The sequence below is a fragment of the Streptopelia decaocto genome (genome assembly GCF_964273445.1).
Source record: "Streptopelia decaocto genome assembly, chromosome: 19".
Classification (NCBI taxonomy): Eukaryota; Metazoa; Chordata; class Aves; order Columbiformes; family Columbidae; genus Streptopelia; species Streptopelia decaocto.
Window position 1 is genome coordinate 359,968 of NC_138674.1, and position 18,086 is coordinate 378,053.

The 18,086-nt window shown below is 56.5% G+C and overlaps 2 protein-coding genes across 15 annotated transcripts in view; one reads left to right on the forward strand and one right to left on the reverse strand.

The window, feature by feature from the left end:
- The window catches only part of LOC309448191 (small ribosomal subunit protein eS10), a 242,828-nt gene that overhangs the window by 129,408 nt on the left and 95,334 nt on the right, over positions 1–18,086 (forward strand). The window lies entirely within an intron of this gene.
- The window catches only part of ANKS1A (ankyrin repeat and sterile alpha motif domain containing 1A), a gene marked incomplete at its 5' end in the record, with an annotated part of 75,913 nt that overhangs the window by 49,742 nt on the left and 8,085 nt on the right, over positions 1–18,086 (reverse strand). For 12 of the 13 annotated variants that reach the window (XR_014185737.1, XR_014185738.1, XR_014185739.1 and 9 more), the window contains 10 exons: positions 1,563–1,689; positions 4,887–4,979; positions 6,674–6,870; positions 6,955–7,047; positions 8,234–8,335; positions 8,592–8,667; positions 9,302–9,598; positions 13,675–13,737; positions 15,234–15,390; positions 16,110–16,190. Coding sequence is in view for 3 of the 13 variants with exons in the window: in XM_082069481.1 (XP_081925607.1) it covers positions 1,563–1,689; positions 4,887–4,979; positions 6,674–6,870; positions 6,955–7,047; positions 8,234–8,335; positions 8,592–8,667; positions 9,302–9,598; positions 13,675–13,737; positions 15,234–15,390; positions 16,110–16,190 (1,286 nt within the window). The remainder of the gene's footprint in view (positions 1–1,562; positions 1,690–4,886; positions 4,980–6,673; positions 6,871–6,954; positions 7,048–8,233; positions 8,336–8,591; positions 8,668–9,301; positions 9,599–13,674; positions 13,738–15,233; positions 15,391–16,109; positions 16,191–18,086) is intronic. The other variant, XM_082069482.1, reaches the window with a different exon arrangement.

Consider the following 18,086-nt stretch of genomic DNA (forward strand, 5'->3'; position numbering starts at 1 on the left):
GCAGCTATCGCATCTGAAAGGCCCCATTAAACCCGCGGGCCTGAAACCCTCGGGCTGCCCTGGAAAGCCCTTTGCAGCAGCCATGGGAGCCAGAGTCCTCCTCTGCTGGCCAAAGGCTCCTCCAGAGCAGAGGGCCATGGGGAAGCCCGCGCTCTCGGCTCCAGGGCGCACAGGGAGCCCGAGGCCGTGGCCCGGCCTGCTCCTTGTCTGGGTCTGAGCCGCTGCTTTGATGCTCCAGGACCCTCCTGCTCCAGAGGTGGGAAAATTCTCCAACACACCAACTGCGGCTCCATCCTGTATACAGCCCTTGTTTAACGTTTTGCCAAAATGACTCTGCTAGTCCCTAAATGCATCTTCTCCCCCCATCAGCATGTACCTCGCATTCCATACGCAGCTACGGCTGCTTCCACGAGCCCTTCTGGCATCTGCCCCATCTCCTGCAAAGCTACAACACGCCTTCACTCATATTCATCAAGGGCAGAGAAAGGAGCAAAACCACTGGAAGTAGCTCGCACGTGAATGCCCAGCAACAGCCGCACAACGAAAGGAGCCTGAGTGGCTCGGGTTCCCGCCCAGACAGCAAAGCACCGACCTGAAAAGCAGCGTAACCCTGCCCCCGGCAGCACCGGCTTTGGAGCCGCCGGTGGGAAAACAACGACCTCGGTGCCGCCCGGAGCAGCGGGAGCGCGCGGGACCAGGGAATGAGATCCCTGTGCAGCGAGAACGACAACGAGCTGCAGGCCCAACAGGGCGTCGCGCCGAGCCCCCTCCCAGGGTTAGAGTCCCAACTGAAACCTTCCAAATTCCTGCTCAGGACTGCTGAATAAAGCAAGAGATGTTTTTCCTCTAAACAAATCTGTTGTTGTTGTTGAAAAAGAGCCAAAAAGCCCAGCAATAGCTGAACAAGAGACAAGGTGCTCCCAGGTCCTCTGGAGCGCACGCTGGTTGCTCCAGGAGAGGACAGACCAGGTCAGTCCTTCACCCGGCTCTGCGGCGGATTTGCAGTCAGGTCTAGAAAGGGCCTTGCTCCTCACGTTTATTCTCCTCTTTTGTTAGTCTACATCTCCAATGCGCTCTAACACACAGCTGGGCGCTGGTTTTACAACCAGGAGAGCAGGGCAAACCACCTGCCGACGCAAACGCGCCGTGGCAGCGGCTGCTCGGGTTGAGCTGGGTGCAGAACGGGCTCACGCGGACGCTGGCGCTGGCTGGTCCCGCGTGTCCCAGCACCGCACAGCACCGCACAGCACCGCACAGCACCGCACAGCCCCCCAGCCACTTGGCTGCACACAGGATTCGCTTGTTTTCTAAGTTAACAGAGCAGGTTCTCGCAATCTCTCAGTTGTCAAAATAGCAGAGTTGCCCTTCCTCCGTGTACATTTTGTACAGGAACACTTGGATCTCTCCTTTATAAAAGTGAAGATTACCAGGAAACAGAACAATTGGAATCCAGACCCAGCCGCCCCACCCAACAAAGAGTTTAATTGTTCCAGTTGCCCTGTGCCCTCGGTACTTTCTTTAAACGCATCTAAGCAAACAGCTCTTTTTGGACGGTCACTCACCTTTTGTTTTCCTGTCCACCACAACCGGCCTCTTCGTTTCAGCTGTGAGCAGCAGCTCGTAGGGGTGCTCCCCCTCCTCCTCCTCCTCCTCGGCTCCGCTTCCCCTGCTCCTTCCTCGCGCGGGGGCCTGAGAGAAACAGCACAATGCAGCGCTGCGCAGAGCAGCAAGCACGAGGCCTCGCTGTGCCGCGGCCGAAGCGAGGAATTGGCAGAGGCAGCACCTTCGCTGTTGAGTGCGATCCAAAATGTGAAACGCCTTTTTTTCCCCTCAAAAAAAATCCCCCCCCGCTTTACTTTGCAGTATTTGAGGCTGCTGGCAGCTCTCCGGCACCGACCAACCGATCCAGAGCGCAGGGCTGCAGAGCGCGGGGGAAAGAGCTGAGACCACTGTTCCTGCTCATCCCAACCCAGACGTGCTGTTGCTATTGGAATTTGCACCGTCATTCATTATTTAGCTGCCAGGTCTGTTAGGACATGGCTGGGGGAAAAAAGACACCCAACCAAAGCCCTGCTGCCTCCGAAGAGCCAGACCCTGGATTTCTAAGCTCAGACGCACAGCGTATTCAGGACTGAAGAGCCCTCAGGCAACACTATAAACTCAGTTTAACCTCAGGATGTGCAGCAGCGATTGTGCTCATTGAAATCCCAAAAAGCCCCCGATTAGAGCTTGTTTGCGAGGTTGGCAGAGCCTCCAGCAACCGCTGGAGCCGCCGTCCGTGCGCAGGAGCGCTCAGCACACAGCGCCCGACGGGCCCGGCTGCACCGCGCAGGCTGGGCCACCTCACCGCCAAGGACCAGCCGTCCCAGCGCTCACTGGGCTGAACTGGGCTGCCCGGCGCCCTGCTGCGCGCTCAGCTGCCTTCCAGCACCATCTCCTGGCCAGACCCTGGCAGCCCTGTCCCAGGAACCACAGAACCACAGAATCATTTGGTAGGAAAAGACCTTTTAAAATCATCAAGTCCAACCGTTAACCCGACACTGACACTAAACCACATCCCTAAGAAGTGAAAGCATCAGATTTGCTTCCCAGGCAAGTAGGTACCTACGGCGTGCAGGCTGGCCGGGACGCTGGCAGCTCCCGGAGCCTTGGGCAGACACGGGAGTGAGCAGCAGGAGACAGGAGAACTGCATCCCCACCGCTGCAGCCCCACCGCTGCAGCCCCACCGCTGCAGCCCCACCGCTGCAGCCCCACCGCTGCAGCCCCACCGCTCTGTGCGGGCCCAGCGGCCTTCAACTCGCCCTTCTCAATGGGAGGAAAGGGGCCGTGTCCGGCAGAGAAAGGATTTATTCATTTATTCTACCTGCTTCGGGCACGAGCTGCCAGGAAGACCTGCTCCTCTCCAGGTGGAAGAGCTCATAATGAGCAAATTAAGGGAAAAAAAACCTCCTGACCAGATGGCGACACAAAAGCATCAGACCAGAGCAGCCGGTACAGGCTCTGGGCAGAGACCTTGGAAAACCGCGCGCAGCTGCCTGCCCTGCAGCGCAGCCCGGACCCGGCGCCGCGGCCCCCGGAGCTCCCGCAGCCGCGGCTCTGGAGCCTCTTCCAGCACCGAGCGCGCTCGGGCAGGAGCGATCCAGCAGCATGCAACTCCCAGCTCGTGCTTTGCTGCGCTTATAGCCCTGGTTGGCTTTATTGTCTCCACCTCTTGTCCTTGCAAGCTTTAAAGACAGTCTCAGGTTCAAGTTCACTCAAAATGATGACCATTGTTTGCTGGAGAGCTGTGCGTGCTCTGTAGGCTCTGCAACCAGCAGCATCAAAACTGTCTTCAATTCACCCTCCATCCATGTACACACGTTGGTTAGCACGTGCAAGCATTCAGTGTTACCAAGCCCCAAAGTAAGAGGGCCTTAATAAGGAGCACGGTCTGTAAAGCGCACTGAATCCACAGCAGAGGGCTGGAAGACTTTTGAAGGTGACTCGTTTCTCTCCTCCCCCGCAGAGCCGCAGCGGGAGCCGCGGAACGGCCACGGCGCCCGGGCCTCTGTCGGCGCTGCCCTGCCGGAGGTGAGCGGTAAACAACGGGAACTCAAGTTTACTTTGACAACGCAGGCTCTTATTCAGCTACAGACCCAGAAGGTTTCTGCAGATAGTGAAAGAACCCCAAACAATCCGCTCTTTTCCCTGTCTGTGCTGACGCTTTTCCATGATGAAAGCTGAAAGTTTCTTGTTTGTGCACATCTGCTCAGAGCGATAGCCCCATCTTGGCAATGGAATCAAAGACGACTTTGGAAACCAGAGTTTGGCCCGAGCCCAGAGCACTCGGTGACTGACGGTCCCGGTGGCAGCGCGAGCGCGGGCCGGCGGATCAGGAGCCCCAGGAGGTGCTCGCAGCGCCCCCCGCGCTGCGCCCGCCGACCCGAGCGCGTCCCAGGCGGTCAGCGCAGCAGTCGGAGGGCAGAGCGGCCAGAGGCAGCGAGTGAGGACGAGTCGGGCCCGGAGCCGCCGCGGCGCCTCGGGAAGGTCACTGCCCGCAACTCTCATCACTGACTTTGGTTGCAAATCAAGATCTCCCCGGCGAGTCACTCTGTGCACAAGTGTATTTGGCAGCAAGATTTCCATTAGTGGATCACGTTTCCAAAGCCGCTAATGGCAGGACAACACAGCAGGTGTTTTATAATTAAGTACGGCAAAACTACCCAGCAGGAGCAGTCAATGCACGTTTCCCTCCCTCGTGTTCATCATCCTGAACAAAATCTGCTTTCCAATGATGCCGTGACCTGCTGCCCAGCACGGCCGGGACTGGTTATCACACACCGAAAACCGTTTTAGCACCCGCGGAGAGATCAGTCCGCAATTCCACATTGCAGTCTTACTGTTTGTGCACTGTTTGCAGCATTAATATCTCTACAAACCACCCATCCTACTAAAGCAAATAATGTTTACTTATGTCTCGTGTAGATTTGACAACGGTCCCTGTTCGCATCAGCGGGACCCGCAGCCCACGCGTCTCCTCCCCACTGGGGGCCCAGAGGAAGCAGGAGCTCACGGGCCTCCGGGCTCCAGTGGCGCGAAGCAGCATTTGGTGGGATCATTACAAGTGGGCAACGGTCCACAGCGCAACGCAATTCAGAAAAACCTCTTCCTAAGGGAATTTCCAGCCAAGAATAGGAAAGTGAGGCTGAAGGTCACCAGAAGTGCCCGGGAAGAACCGCACAAAGGAAATTCCCATGGCAAGTGACAGCAGCCATGCTGGAGCGCAAGTGAACTTCACATTCGCAGCCCGACTCGCAAGGGAGGGAATACCATAGTCCTCCTGAACTGTTAAATCTGTTCTTCAAACCACATTCGTACAACTCATCCCAGCCCAAGTCCCACGTACCTCGCAGGAAGCGCCGTGGCCCGTCGTCTTCTCCACGTGCTGCTCCTCCTCTTCATCGGGCGGGGGCTTGGCCGGCGGGGGCGGCCGTTCCCGCTGCGGTGGGGAAGAGCAGAGTCAGTGCGCTGCTCCACACGTCCCCCTGCCCCCGCAGCCCCCCCTGCCCCCCGCACAGCTCGGTGAGCAGCCCCCCTGCCCCCCGCAGCCCCCCCCCACAGCTCGGTGAGCAGCCCCCCTGCCCCCCCCCACAGCTCAGTGAGCGGCCCCTCCTGCCCCCCCCGCACAGCTCGGTGAGCAGCCCCCCTGCCCCCCGCAGCCCCCCCTGCCCCCCGCACAGCTCGGTGAGCGGCCCCTCCTGCCCCCCCCGCACAGCTCGGTGAGCAGCCCCCAAACCCAGCGGGGCAGCCCAGCCCCGCAGCCACCGCTGACACCAAGCGCCCTGTGCCGCTCCCCGTGAGCACCAGCCGTGCTGCAGGAGAACGGGCGGCTGGGGAAGGGGCTGCGCACACAGGTTTATTGCTCCGCTCCTTAAACCTGCTCATTCAGCCCAGCCTGGCGATCCCAGCGGTTACGCAGGGGCGGTCAGGAAGGAACTGGTGCAGATCAGTAGAATGGGAGGCTCACCACTTGTGTTAAGGAAACACTAACAGGAATAAGGGACCCCAGAGATGCGGAGCCAGCGCTGCTCGCACAGCCGGGGCTGCGGCGCTCGCACAGCTCCAGGTCACTCCTGCCCTGCAACGGCTCCATCTGACAGCTCAGGGAAACGCTCACTCAGAAAACTGAAGCCTAAGTTTTGGAAGAAATCCCAGCGAGCTCCCGCAGCACATCCCTCTTCCTCCTCCTCTCACTGCAGCTCAGCCTCTCATCTTTGCTTACTCAGAGCTAAGCTTATTTCACATTAGACATTATTAACATTAAACGGTATGTAGACTGATAGAAGGCACCTAGATTTAGTTAACAACAGGATAATGTGTGTGCATACCCTAAATGGAGATCTGGTTGAAAGGCTTTTGTCTCATTTCTGCTGTATTTGCTAACAGTACAGCAAAGAGGATGCGCCCTTTGCAGAGAGGGAGGTCACAGCACCACCAGCAGTTTAATTGTTCATCGCTGCTTTGCCTTTTGTCCACAAATACATGCATGGAGCAGGCTCTGTAAAACCCACCAGCAAACAGAGCCCGCAGCCGGCCCAGCGTGCTGCACGCCAGCACCCGGCCGCCCCGCAGCGACCCTGCCCGGGCAGCAGGCGCAGGGACGGAGGCTTCTCTGGAGACCCTTCAGCCGCTCTGCGCTGCCTCGCGGAGCCTTGAGTACCCTCTACAGATCTCCGCAAGTAATACACAAACAAACCCAACACCCAAACCACGTTTCTGCCGCCAACTCGTTTCCAACAGGATATCCTTAAGGATAATCTCTTGAGAGCCTTCTCGGGCAAAGCAGAGAGCAAGAAAGAGGAGAAAAATGCTCCACACAAAAATTGCCAAAGCGTTGTTCTCGGTAAGAGGTCAGCCCTTAGCACAGCGCGACGTCCTGACAACCGCCAACTCACAGGCACCAGGACCCAGCACCAGGGGAAAATCGGGCACCTGGAAGCGGTTACTCATGGGCAACACAACAGGGTTCTGTGGACAGGCCCGTGAGGGGGACGGGCACCCGCTCCCCCCAGCGCCAGGGCCGGGTTTAAAGATCCCTCGGGCGGGGGGACCGGCAGGCAGCTGCGCAGCCACGAAAACGGAGCCGAGCTCCCTGTCCTGCGCAAGCAGAGAGGAACACGCACGGCTACGTACAGGCCTGACCGCTGCTGCTTTGAGAGCAGCCGATTCCGCCTCTTTGCTCACAGACTCTCGATCTGAAGACCTCCCGCTGGCGAGGCTGTCCAGCGAGTGGCAGGACGTTGCGTTGTACAGCGCTTCATAGGGGCTCTCCTCCTCCGGGTTCACATCGAAGTCCATGATCAGCTCTGTGACGGCTTTCTCCACGTCACCTGCGGGAGGACGAGAGGCCAGCAGGTCGCTGCGGCTCCGCGCCCGCGGGGCCGGCCCGCGCGGGGGCAGCGCCCGACACGCACCCTGGGACGCGCGGCTCGCGGGCTCCGCGGCTGGGGCCAGCGGGGCCTCCGTCTTCTCTGCAGCTTTGGCGCTTTTCTTCCCAACCGTGTGATCTGCAAAGGGAAGGGGCACAGCGTCAGTTTATGTCCATCTAGTTCGGTGTCCACTGCAGCATACGGTGCTTCCTCCCTCGGGGATGGAAGGCCAACTGTCAGCTTATTAAGTCTCCAATTATAACCAAAGTACGTTATTAAAACTTGCAGCTCAGATCCCAGAATAGAAGCAGGCGGCCTCTTTAATCACATGCACAAGGTTAAAGATGGTTCTTTGAACTTTTACAGTCTTTAATCAGAAAGCTGCAAAGCTCCTGTACAGCCACAACGTCATGGGGTAGATTACTTCACGTTGACCAGAGATACAGCCTGGTGTCCTGGAGCCGCAGGACAGAGGAAGCACTTCCAGCTGTGGTCCCCTCGCCACAGGCCAAGCCAGTAACACTAAGCTGGCGGGAATCACGTCAGCACCGCCTCAGGCAGGCGGCTCACCTACCGGAGCACACTAGAGCATTTCCCTGCAAGAACTCCCCTTCCAAAGCCCATCTTTGTCTTCAGTTTCAGAACAGAGATAACACCGACCAGCCTCGCAGGCAAAGCTTAATTAGAAGTCTGCCAAGTGCTTTGAACCCGTAAAGTTCTCAAATGGTAAGCATGAATAATGCACAACAGTTGCATATGCTTCTGATCTTTCTTCCCACAGCTGAGAGGAAATTGAGACAGCATAATTACAAGGTATGAGTACAGCTAAGATGCCACATTTCCTCCCCTAACTCGAACAGGCACAATGGGCCAAGCTCCTTTATAAACCACAAGTAATCAAGGCCTTTTCTGTAAATCTCATCTGCAAAATCCATGCCCAAGCTTCACAATGAAGCGAGGAGTAGGATGTAAGATCTGTGGATGACTGTTTCCCTACACAGACACATAAAGGACAGTTAATCCAGAACCACTTCTAAAGCTGTTACTTCACATTCTGCAAGCAGATTTAGTCTATCTTTATTTTTAATTAACTTCTAAAGTGAGTTAATCAAAGCTCAATTAAGCCCATTTAAACTGTAAGAGTCACCCCACGCTCCTCCAGCAGAGCTGATCCCCAGCTGCCCTCGAGCGCCTGACCTGGCCTGGCCTGACGCCGCTTTGCTTCCAGCACTTTCCAGGACCAGGAACCAAATCCTGCGCTTGCACCGCACAGTCAGCACCCCGAAGCCCCCGTCCCGCTCACCCGGAGCGCGGCACCGCTCACCCTCGATGAGAGCTGCTATGTGCTGGCTCTTCTGCGAAGGAAGCTCCCTCACAATATCCAGGGCTGTCAGGCCTCTGTTGTCCTTTATGTTCACATCGATACCTGCGGCAAGAGGTGCAGAGAAGGCAAAAGCAAGAATATTTTCTAACTATGTGCAAATTCAAGTCTCTCATCAAGTCGGTTCTTACATTTGTGATCATCACTGTGGGAAGCTAAAACGTGCTCTCGGGAGGCAGAGCTAAACCAAGCACCAGAGGGAACCTGTCCCGGAGCCGGCGCTGCCCTGCGCAGGGCTGTCCTCGAGCGCTGGGTGAAGGGATCACCACGTTATCGCTTTAGAAGGGGATCATTCTCTCACCTGCAGCCAGCAATATTTGTACCACATCTGTCTTGCCAAACAAAGCAGCTTCGTGCAAAGCACTGCCTTTCTCAGTCTGCAAATCAAATGGAAAAACAGCATGAAGCTGGACAGCAGGGAATGGTGGTGGAGGCACGTTTTAGAGGGTTACAGAAGCAATAAGTACACAGCATCACGTACAAAGTGTGGGCAGTTATCTACAACTGAGGACAGACCATTGATATTATTACAACGCTGAGGATTTGGAATGGAAAATGGGGATGACCTCTTCAGAGACATGCGGGCCAGGTTAAAGACCAAGAAAGGACTTCACAGCTTAGCAAGAGGTCGTGTCCTGACAGGAAAGACAAGACCGCCACATCCAAGCTCTTGCTGTGAAAACAGCGTATTCACGAGTGGCTTGATAGGAAGAGAAGCAGTTTGCCTCCGTTGCTATCAAGAGCTGGTGGTTTGCAGGGCAGAACAGCTCAGGCAAAAGGGCTTTTCCTCCCTCGCAACACGCCCGGGGCTCTGTGCCCAGCTCGCAAGCAGGCGTGAGGCATGCACAGCGCCCGAGGCCCTCCGGACGCTTCTCGGAGCCACCGAGAGCTACCGGGCAGCCCGGAGGCAGCAAAGCTGTTGCTCTTTCACAGGGGATCCCGCGGGAGGAGGGTTGGATGGAGCTCTCCGTGCCAGGACCATGGGGTTCTCCGGCCCTCCCTGCGCGGTACCTGGTAGTTGCTGTCCATGCCGGCGTCCAGCAGGACGTGCACCACGGCTTTGTGCCCGTTCCTGGCCGCCAGGTGCAGCGGAGTGTGTTTCTTAGTGTTGCAGCTCAGAAGATTGGGGTGAGCGTTCAGGAGCATCTTCACGACCTCCAGCCGCCCGTAGAGTGCGGCCAGGTCCAGCGGGGTCTCGAACTTGTTGTTGCGCATGGTGGGGTCGGTCAGCTCCTCCAGAAGGACCTTCACCACCTCGGTGTGGCCGTACTGCGCCGCGCAGTGCAGCGCCGTCTCGTTGTCGTTGTTCTGCGGGTCAGACACACCGGCGCGTCAGAACGGGGAGCGCGGAGCCGCCCCCTGCTCGCTCAAACCATTGAAGTTTAAACGCAAAAACAAGACAAAAAAGCAGTCAGGAAGCAGAGAGCCCAGTATGAAACGGAGCCTGGAGCGATGTGTCCAGCCCCTCACATTACCAGGCACAGACACCCCCTCTGAACTCATCAACTGACCCACCCAGTACAAGCTTCAAAACCATTTCCAACAATCAGCTTTCCTCAGGTATGGGAAACATGCTCTATGGGAAACAGGTGCCACACACGGAAGAGCTGCTTTCAGAGCCCCGAGGTCGCAATCGAGGGACCGCGCTGAAGTTTCAGGGACTGTGGGGCGGCAGCTGGACTCCTGTCAGCTCTACAGCGCCGGCAGCGTCCGCACGCTGGCTGCCGGGACGCCGAAGGCTGCGACGCGTGAGAGGCGAACCGCAGCACGCGGGCTGTCTGTGGAGCTCAACTGTCGGCATTTTAGATTTAAACTTCAATTGTTTCAAATCCTAATTATAAGTCATTCCACCTTTGCAATTCCGAAGCTGGCTGGTTTAGAGAAAGGGTGCGTGAGGTTACGTGCAGGCTGTGGATCGGGTGAGCCGATCGCTGCGCTAACGAGCCCTCCTGACGAGGTCTCGGCTCAGCCGGGGGCAGAGCCCGGTCCCGCCACAGCACAAGCAGCCCATGCAGAGCGCTGTGACCCGCCGGCTCGCTGCCGCTGCGGACGGGACGGGACGCTGCCGGGCGCAGAGAGCCTGCTCCCAATTCAGTTCACCCCAGTTCTAGTTCTACCACTGTGCGCGATACACACAGCTCTTTCTGTTTAAGGACTTTAGAAACTATGACTTATCTAACAATTTCACCCAAGAAACTTTAGTACAAACTGTCACACAGTTCAATTTTAGCTGAAAGGATTGTGGTAGAATTTGTCGTTTTAAGAACAGCCCCCACAAAAAGAAACCAGAACATACTTGTGTTAATGGAGCTGGAAGTGCTGCTTGAGAAGGTGCATTTGATCAAAGCACCTTCCTCTGTATTTGGAGAGCACGTGCGCTTTCTGGACACCAGCTTGTAGGAGCAGTCAATGATCTGCACCGTTTCACAACCACGCTGCAGAACTCGCTCTGTTCTACAGGTACTTTAATCCTATTAATGTGTTAAGTCATTCTCAGGATGACAGGAGTCACGCACGCAAACTCCCGTTTGTTTTATATGGTATTTGTATCATTTTTCAGCCACTGAGAAGCGCGAGGGAAGCGAGGAGCTCTGGAGAGGCGCCGCAGCTCCGGGAAAGCCAAGGCAAGAGCTGTGATGTTCCGCAGGGAGGGACAGCGCCGTGCCGGAGCTTGGGGACAGACACCGGGTGACACTCCGCAGGGAGGGACAGCGCCGTGCCGGAGCTCGGGGACAGACACCGGGTGACACTCCGCAGGGAGGGACAGCGCCGTGCCGGAGCTCGGGGACAGACACCGGGTGACACTCCGCAGGGAGGGACAGCGCCGTGCCGGAGCTCGGGGACAGACACCGGGTGACACTCCGCAGGGACGGACAGCGCCGTGCCGGAGCTCGGGGACAGACACCGGGTGACACTCCGCAGGGAGGGACAGCGCCGTGCCGGAGCTCGGGGACAGACACCGGGTGACACTCCGCAGGGAGGGACAGCGCCGTGCCGGAGCTCGGGGACAGACACCGGGTGACACTCCGCAGGGAGGGACAGCGCCGTGCCGGAGCTTGGGGACAGACACCGGGTGACACTCCGCAGGGAGGGACAGCGCCGTGCCGGAGCTCGGGGACAGACACCGGGTGACACTCCGCAGGGAGGGACAGCGCCGTGCCGGAGCTCGGGGACAGACACCGGGTGACACTCCGCAGGGAGGGACAGCGCCGTGCCGGAGCTCGGGGACAGACACCGGGCTCTGCACGGGCGGCAGCTCAGCCGGGGGAAGGAAGCACAGACAGGCGGACAGAGTTACTGCAGAATACAGAATCTGCACAGCACGTGCACACAGGGAGTGAGAAGGGCAGAGGACAGAGAACCACAGGTTACAGCCACCGATCAGCTGAAGCTGCTGCTCAGGATGAAACCCCCCCCAGCCTTTCTTCCTGCAACGGGATCCCCAGGGGGTGAAACTCCCTTGAGTCACCACAGCAAATCACAAACTCCGCTCTTGCACAAGTCTCTATTGCCTCCGTATTCTGGGAGAGTTCTGAGCAGCCCAACGTGCCAGAGCCGTCCCAGGCAAGGGCTTTGCCTCCCTTCCCCGCATCACCTCTCCAAGCATAAAAAACCTGCTAACTATTTCCTTTAACTTTTAGGAGAGCAAGAAGCTTCTGGCTTTTCGTCTCTTCCTCAAGAGGATATTAAACTCTGGTCCAGCCATATACGAATGCTTTCCTCCTCTTCTAAATATCCCCAAGCGTTTGCAAAGATGGCCCATCTCGCTCTGCTCGCTCCGTGTGGCGTCCCGTCCCGCGCCATCGAGGGACTCGCACTTTGCACCTGGACTTGGTTCGGTTCTTCCACCTGCAGCCAAACCATGGAGGACACGCCAAGGTCCGTAGGCCCGGCGCGATTCCACAGGCTCCGCCGCAGAACGGGCGACGTGCTGGTGAAAGCTGGTCAGAACCCGCATGAAACTAACCGGCTGTGTGTAATCTCACCTCTCCCTAAAGCAAGGCGAGGGTTTCGACAGCATTGGCCTTGTTCTCGAGAGCACCACAGCCACCTCGAGACCTGAACGGAGATTCCAAAACAACGCGCCTGTCAAACCTCCGAATCTGAACGCCGGAACAACAATCCACAAGAAAGCCAGCTCGCTTTCACCTTTATATTCCTTCTCCGCTCAGCATTTTAACGCCAGAGCGTGTGGTTCTGCTCTTACTAACAGTGTTTAGAAAGCTCCTTGCAGGCAGCTGAACTGATATGTTCCCACACAAGACATTTGTTGCTGTACAATTCCCATCTGGATTTTTGTAAAAGTCACCGATAGGGATGAGCTTCATGTGAACATGTTTGTGCTTCAAGAGAAACGCACTGGAGCACTTTCTGAGACAGAAGTCTGCAAAAGCAACACAGGTCTGCGCAGTCGGCAAGCGCAGCAATTTTGAACGTGGGTCTTTAAGGTTCTGCAGATCAAGCAGAGTGAACGTCTGAAGTGAACCTTGAGACAAACGCGCCATGGACGGCCGATCCAAAACGCCCGCTGGCGCTCCCGTGGTGCGGCGGCTCACACAGGAGGGTCCCGGTGACCCGGCAGACGGTGCTGCCACCGCCCGCCCGAGCTCCACCAGAAACCAACCCCAAAACGGCGCCTGCCGGTCGCTCCTGGCTGCTCCCCAGCTGCCCGGCCCGCGCGCCAGCGCTGCTGCTGTCCTGCCTGCTCGTAGCTCAGGAACAACCCAGAGCAAGAGAGGAGCAGAGAGGCGAGGAAACAAGAGAGGCCAGGGCGGAGGGTCAGGCGACACAACAGACTTCACACCAAAAGAGAGACTGATGCGACAAGCAGGACACGAAGGACGGGGAAGGGAGGTGTGAGCATCGCTGCCGACCCTCCTCCCACCACCACCACCAGAGTTAACCGTCCGCTCCAACCACAGACACACCATTACACATTTTGCAGAAGAAAAGGCATGAAAATTCACTCCCAACAGCCCACAGAAAAGATGCATCCATGTTTAAGCAGGGAAAAAAAATTCCTTCTCTTTGCATTGATCAGCAACGTTAGCACATGAAACAAGACCTAGAGCATTTTAATTGAAATAACATTACCTTTTGGAAGTCATCCAGCCAAACCAAGCAAACTGACCATCACCGTGCGTCCTACAAGGCTAAGCAATGAAGAAACCCCCAGGAAAGTAAGGAAAAACTTCCCTTAATTTATGTTTCTATAACTGCTTTGAAGAAAGAAACCCCCAGTAAAGGAGCGGTGGTGTTTTCCTCCTCCCCAGGCAGCTGCAAACTGAACAGGTGTTACTGCGAGTGGATGACATTGCACCTGGAAGCACGCGAGTGCAGCGTGGAGTCACGATGCAGTGAAATGCGGACAGCAAAGTACACACCTTGGCATTGATATATGGGTCAAAGGGGCCGTACTTTTTGAGTTCTTTGATCTCAAGAGCATTCTACAAAAAGGAAGAGGAAAAAGAAACAAAAATGTGATAATGAAATGGGTGAGATATAGCAACAAAGCAATGGGTGACTCCCAGGGGGGAACGACAGCACTCAGCATCTTGTTCCAGTCAAAGCCATTAACAGCAGAACCTGCAGCCGCGGGTGCTGCGACCCCAGCACGGTCAGCAGCCTGCGGACACCGCGCGGGCTGCTCGCCTGGCTCTTCTCGGTTAAAGAGGCTCCTGCTAAACACGTTAATGAAATGCTACCTGGAGGGATTACACTAAGCTTTTAATCTTTTGCAAAGCTTTCTCTACACCTGTCCTACTTGGAGCAGAAAGTTTACACTCGGGGCGCCCAGTCAGTTCCTATCGGGTTGACTGCAGCCGGCTAGCTACACCCTGAAACAGGCTGACTGCCTGCGGCTGTGCCCAGAGACACTACCGACTGCAGCCCCGACCTGGAAAACCCTGCCACAGACACTAAAACACACACTCTTAGCTATGTCTGCTCCGTTGGGGAGTGGTGGACAATAGCATTACCACCATATTTTTCATTTTGTGATGCTTTCAAGGCCGTGGAGCAGCCTGATGCATCAAGCCAGCCGTCCTGTACCGAGGAGCAGCAAAGCTCCGTGTGGCACGTCGGTGCCCGCAGGACCGGCTGGAAGCAGGATGGGGACTCCTAAACCCAGCCCAAGGGAGTTCGCTCCTTGGCTTCCCAAAGTACAACATCGCTCAGGCTCAGTGTTCAGCCCCGCTCAGTAAGCCAGGCCCTTGTCTGAAACTCCTGAACAACACCTGGCTCTTGCCGCAGCAGCGTTTAAGGTCTCCTGAGCTGCGGGACACCCGCGCCCCCCAGGGGCGGCCAGACGGAGCCAGCGCTCCAGGTGATGCGGCTGCTGCTGCACGGAGCCGCTGCCTCTGCGCACCGTCCCCGCCGTCCTGGAGCAAATCCCAGCAGTGTCACACAGGGCAAACAATCCCCTTTTTTTTTTGTTTTCTTGCCTGAGAAAACAGTTCTTTAAGATTAAGCTGGGACTTATCTGGGGGCAAGTAGGGCTAAAATTATCTTACAGCTTACAAATGAGCTAACTGGAGCAAGTGCTAGAGACAAGCCAGGAGAGGAGCTAAGAGAGCGTGGCCAAACAAAGCTGCTTTGATTAGTCCCCAAGAAGGGAGCCAGTGTGTCCTTTGACAGCACTAGAAACCTCTCGGCTATCCAGCAACTGAAAGCGAACACTATGGGTTAGTTTCAGAAGCCCAGTACGAAAGCAGGAGACCGCTTCCTAGGTGCTGAGTGCCTCTCACATCTATACCTCTCTAGATAAACATATATACCCCGCTCATTCAACCACTAACTCGGAACCGGGGTATCACTTTAGGCACTGCCCCTTCCTGTCCCACTAGCAAGCAGGAATTTACAACCATTGCTACTAGTTTGGGAAGGGCCAGGAGGCGCCGGAGCAGCGCGTCTCCATCCATGGTATACAGGAAAACAGGCAGACCTGCTCATTCACTTTAGTGTGCGAGGGTCCCTGGTGGATGAGGAGCCTGACGATGTCCGCGTCGCCCTTCCACGCTGCCAGGTGCAGGGGGTAGCAGCCTTTGCAGTCGGCCACGTTGGTCAGCGCGTCGTTCCTCAGCAGCACTTCCACCACATCCCTGCAAGAGAAGGAAACTCGAGCCCATCAGGCATTTGGCCCCTGTTCCACAGCCCACATTCTGCAGTAAGTACTCTACACAAAGTTCATCTGAACAGGTGATTTTAAAACGTTCCTATTGAGTGCTGCCCAAGAAAAGACAATGCAATGCTGTTGGGGTGAGCTCCGGAAAGTTCTGTGTTACCTTCCCGCTAACGGAGCCAGCGGGGACCGAGGCCATCCCCGAGCCGCTCCGGTGACAAGTGAATGGCACCAGCACAATGCAGATGAATAAGGATTTTAGCGCTCAGTTTCTCAACATCTTAAGTAGCAATGAACAACAGGAGATTTACCGCGCTGAAGACTGGAGTTACTTAAAAACACACTAATGCACAAAAGCACATTTCAGTGGTGCAGGCACAGCAACACGTGGGACAGCAGACAGACTGCACAGGACTGTTACTGGAGAAGCACCCTGAACGTGTCGTTCTATCTTATCCAAATGGCTTATCGATAAAAGGCTGGTTGAAAACCCAGTGTTTGCCAGATTTGTGATGTGTGACCACCGTGCAGCAGGCAGCGCCTCTACAGCTTCACTGCACCCGTGTCCTTCAGCGCTTGTCCTGAAGATGGTGCCGCGCTGCACTACCGCCGCCTTTGGGTGTTTGGTGACTGAGCTGCCCAGAAACCGCAGCTCCACGCACTCAGCGTCCCCCTGACCAGCACGGCACGATCACTCACTTATGCCCGTTCAGAGCAGCGTGGTGCAGCGGGGTGTATCCAGTACTGTCAACGCAGTTCACATTGGGCCCTCTCCAGATGCTGCAAGACAGAAAACGGACAGGGAACACTTAGCATACAGCGGACGGACAGACAGACGGCCGCAGGCCGAGGCGCGGGCTCTCACACCAGGCGGTTATGTGCACACCGAGGTTAGGAGCGCGGCACAGGGACGAGCACGCGGCGCCGCGGGGCGGGTTAGTGTCGGCACACGGCGGCACGGACTCGCCTCCACACCCCCCGCGTTCTCCTGCTCCACACGTCTCTCAAACACACCGTGCTTGCCAAAAGCAGCTCCAGAGGAACGTGTCCACAGTTAACCACGAGAGACAGCAAACCATCACCGAGGAGGTCCCCGAGCACTTCCGGGAATACTGCAAACTTCCCTCCCTTGTTCACAAGTCGAACGCCAAGGATTTAAGGATTAACCCCATAGGGGATTAATGTTCCCCCCGAGCGCTGCAAGGTGTCCTATTTAAAACAGAGCGAGCCGCGTGCGGAAGAGCCGGCGCTGCTCCGGAGCTCGGTGTCCACCGCCACCCCAGAGCAGCACAGAACCCACATCAGTACGTTCTGCCAGTGAAACCATCTCTGTCCTGTGCGTGGTCCTCTCCGTCACTCCTCATCATTCCCTGCATGTTGCCTGAAAACACATCCCTGCGCAGGAAGGAGGGTGCTGTAAATACAAGTTTCCAGTAAAGCTCTGAGAAGGTCTGGAGCCAATGTGACCACCACCATTTGCTTTCTTTTCTCCCCTCACGGCGAAGAGGAGGTTGGATGTTCCCACAACTGCTCATGGAGAGAAAACTGCCCCAGTGATTACCGGGATTTCACCTCCTCTGCCGCACCACGGTAGTGTCTGATGCATCTGGTCAAGGCAATTAACACTAAACTTTGAGGACACAAGAAAAGCTCCGAAAATTGCCAAACCTGCTCTGTTTAAACTAATTCTTGCACTCTGTGCTCTCCTGCTCCATGATTCAGCAAGTGCCGTAGCCTTCTAAATAAAGCTTCCTGTTTCTAAAAACTGCTGAATAAGGCATATTGCTTTAGGTCACGATAAAACCCAATAGTTCCTTTAAACAAGGCCATATTTGTCCTCTGCCTTTCCCATGTATTTCCTCCCAAGCGCGGTAACTTTACTCACAGCGCGGTCGGGGCAGCGCGCTCGAGCAGAGGCCAAGCACCCTGAGAACAATCAGCGTCCTCAACCAGAGGATGAGCCGCGGAGCCGACTGACAGGCTCACTGATCCGCATTACAGGGACCAGAGGCTCCGGGACAACGCGCCCCGTCCCCAGGACAACAGGCACAGCACCAGCACTGCCCGGCGTATTCACACACCCCACCCTGAGGACAACAGGCACAGCACCAGCACTGCCCGGTGTATTCACACACCCACCCTGAGGACAACAGGCACAGCACCAGCACTGCCCGGTGTATTCACACACCCACCCTGAGGACAACAGGCACAGCACCAGCACTGCCCGGTGTATTCACACACCCACCCTGAGGACAACAGGCACAGCACCAGCACTGCCCGGTGTATTCACACACCCACCCTGAGGACAACAGGCACAGCACCAGTGCTGTTCCAGCTTCAGGGTGCGTGAGTGACTTGGCCCAAGGTCTCGAGGGAAGTCGAAGCAGCTCAGAACTGGTCCCAGATGTCTGGAGATGTTCAAGGCCCCAGAGACGCTGTCACGGGGCACTTGAGGCCGGGGGCAGATGACACCCAGTCCCTGGCCCAGAGGACATCGCAAGTCAATGTTCACATCTTGGCTACTAATATCCGTACAACTGCAAGATTCCCGCAACGCGAACATGACCCTCTTTCGGTATTTCCTGCTTACAGACTGGTAACACAAACAACTCCAGCGCTTCGCGCAGGATTCGGGGCTCAGAAAGTGCAGTGACGCTGCCCATCGGGCCGTGGGAA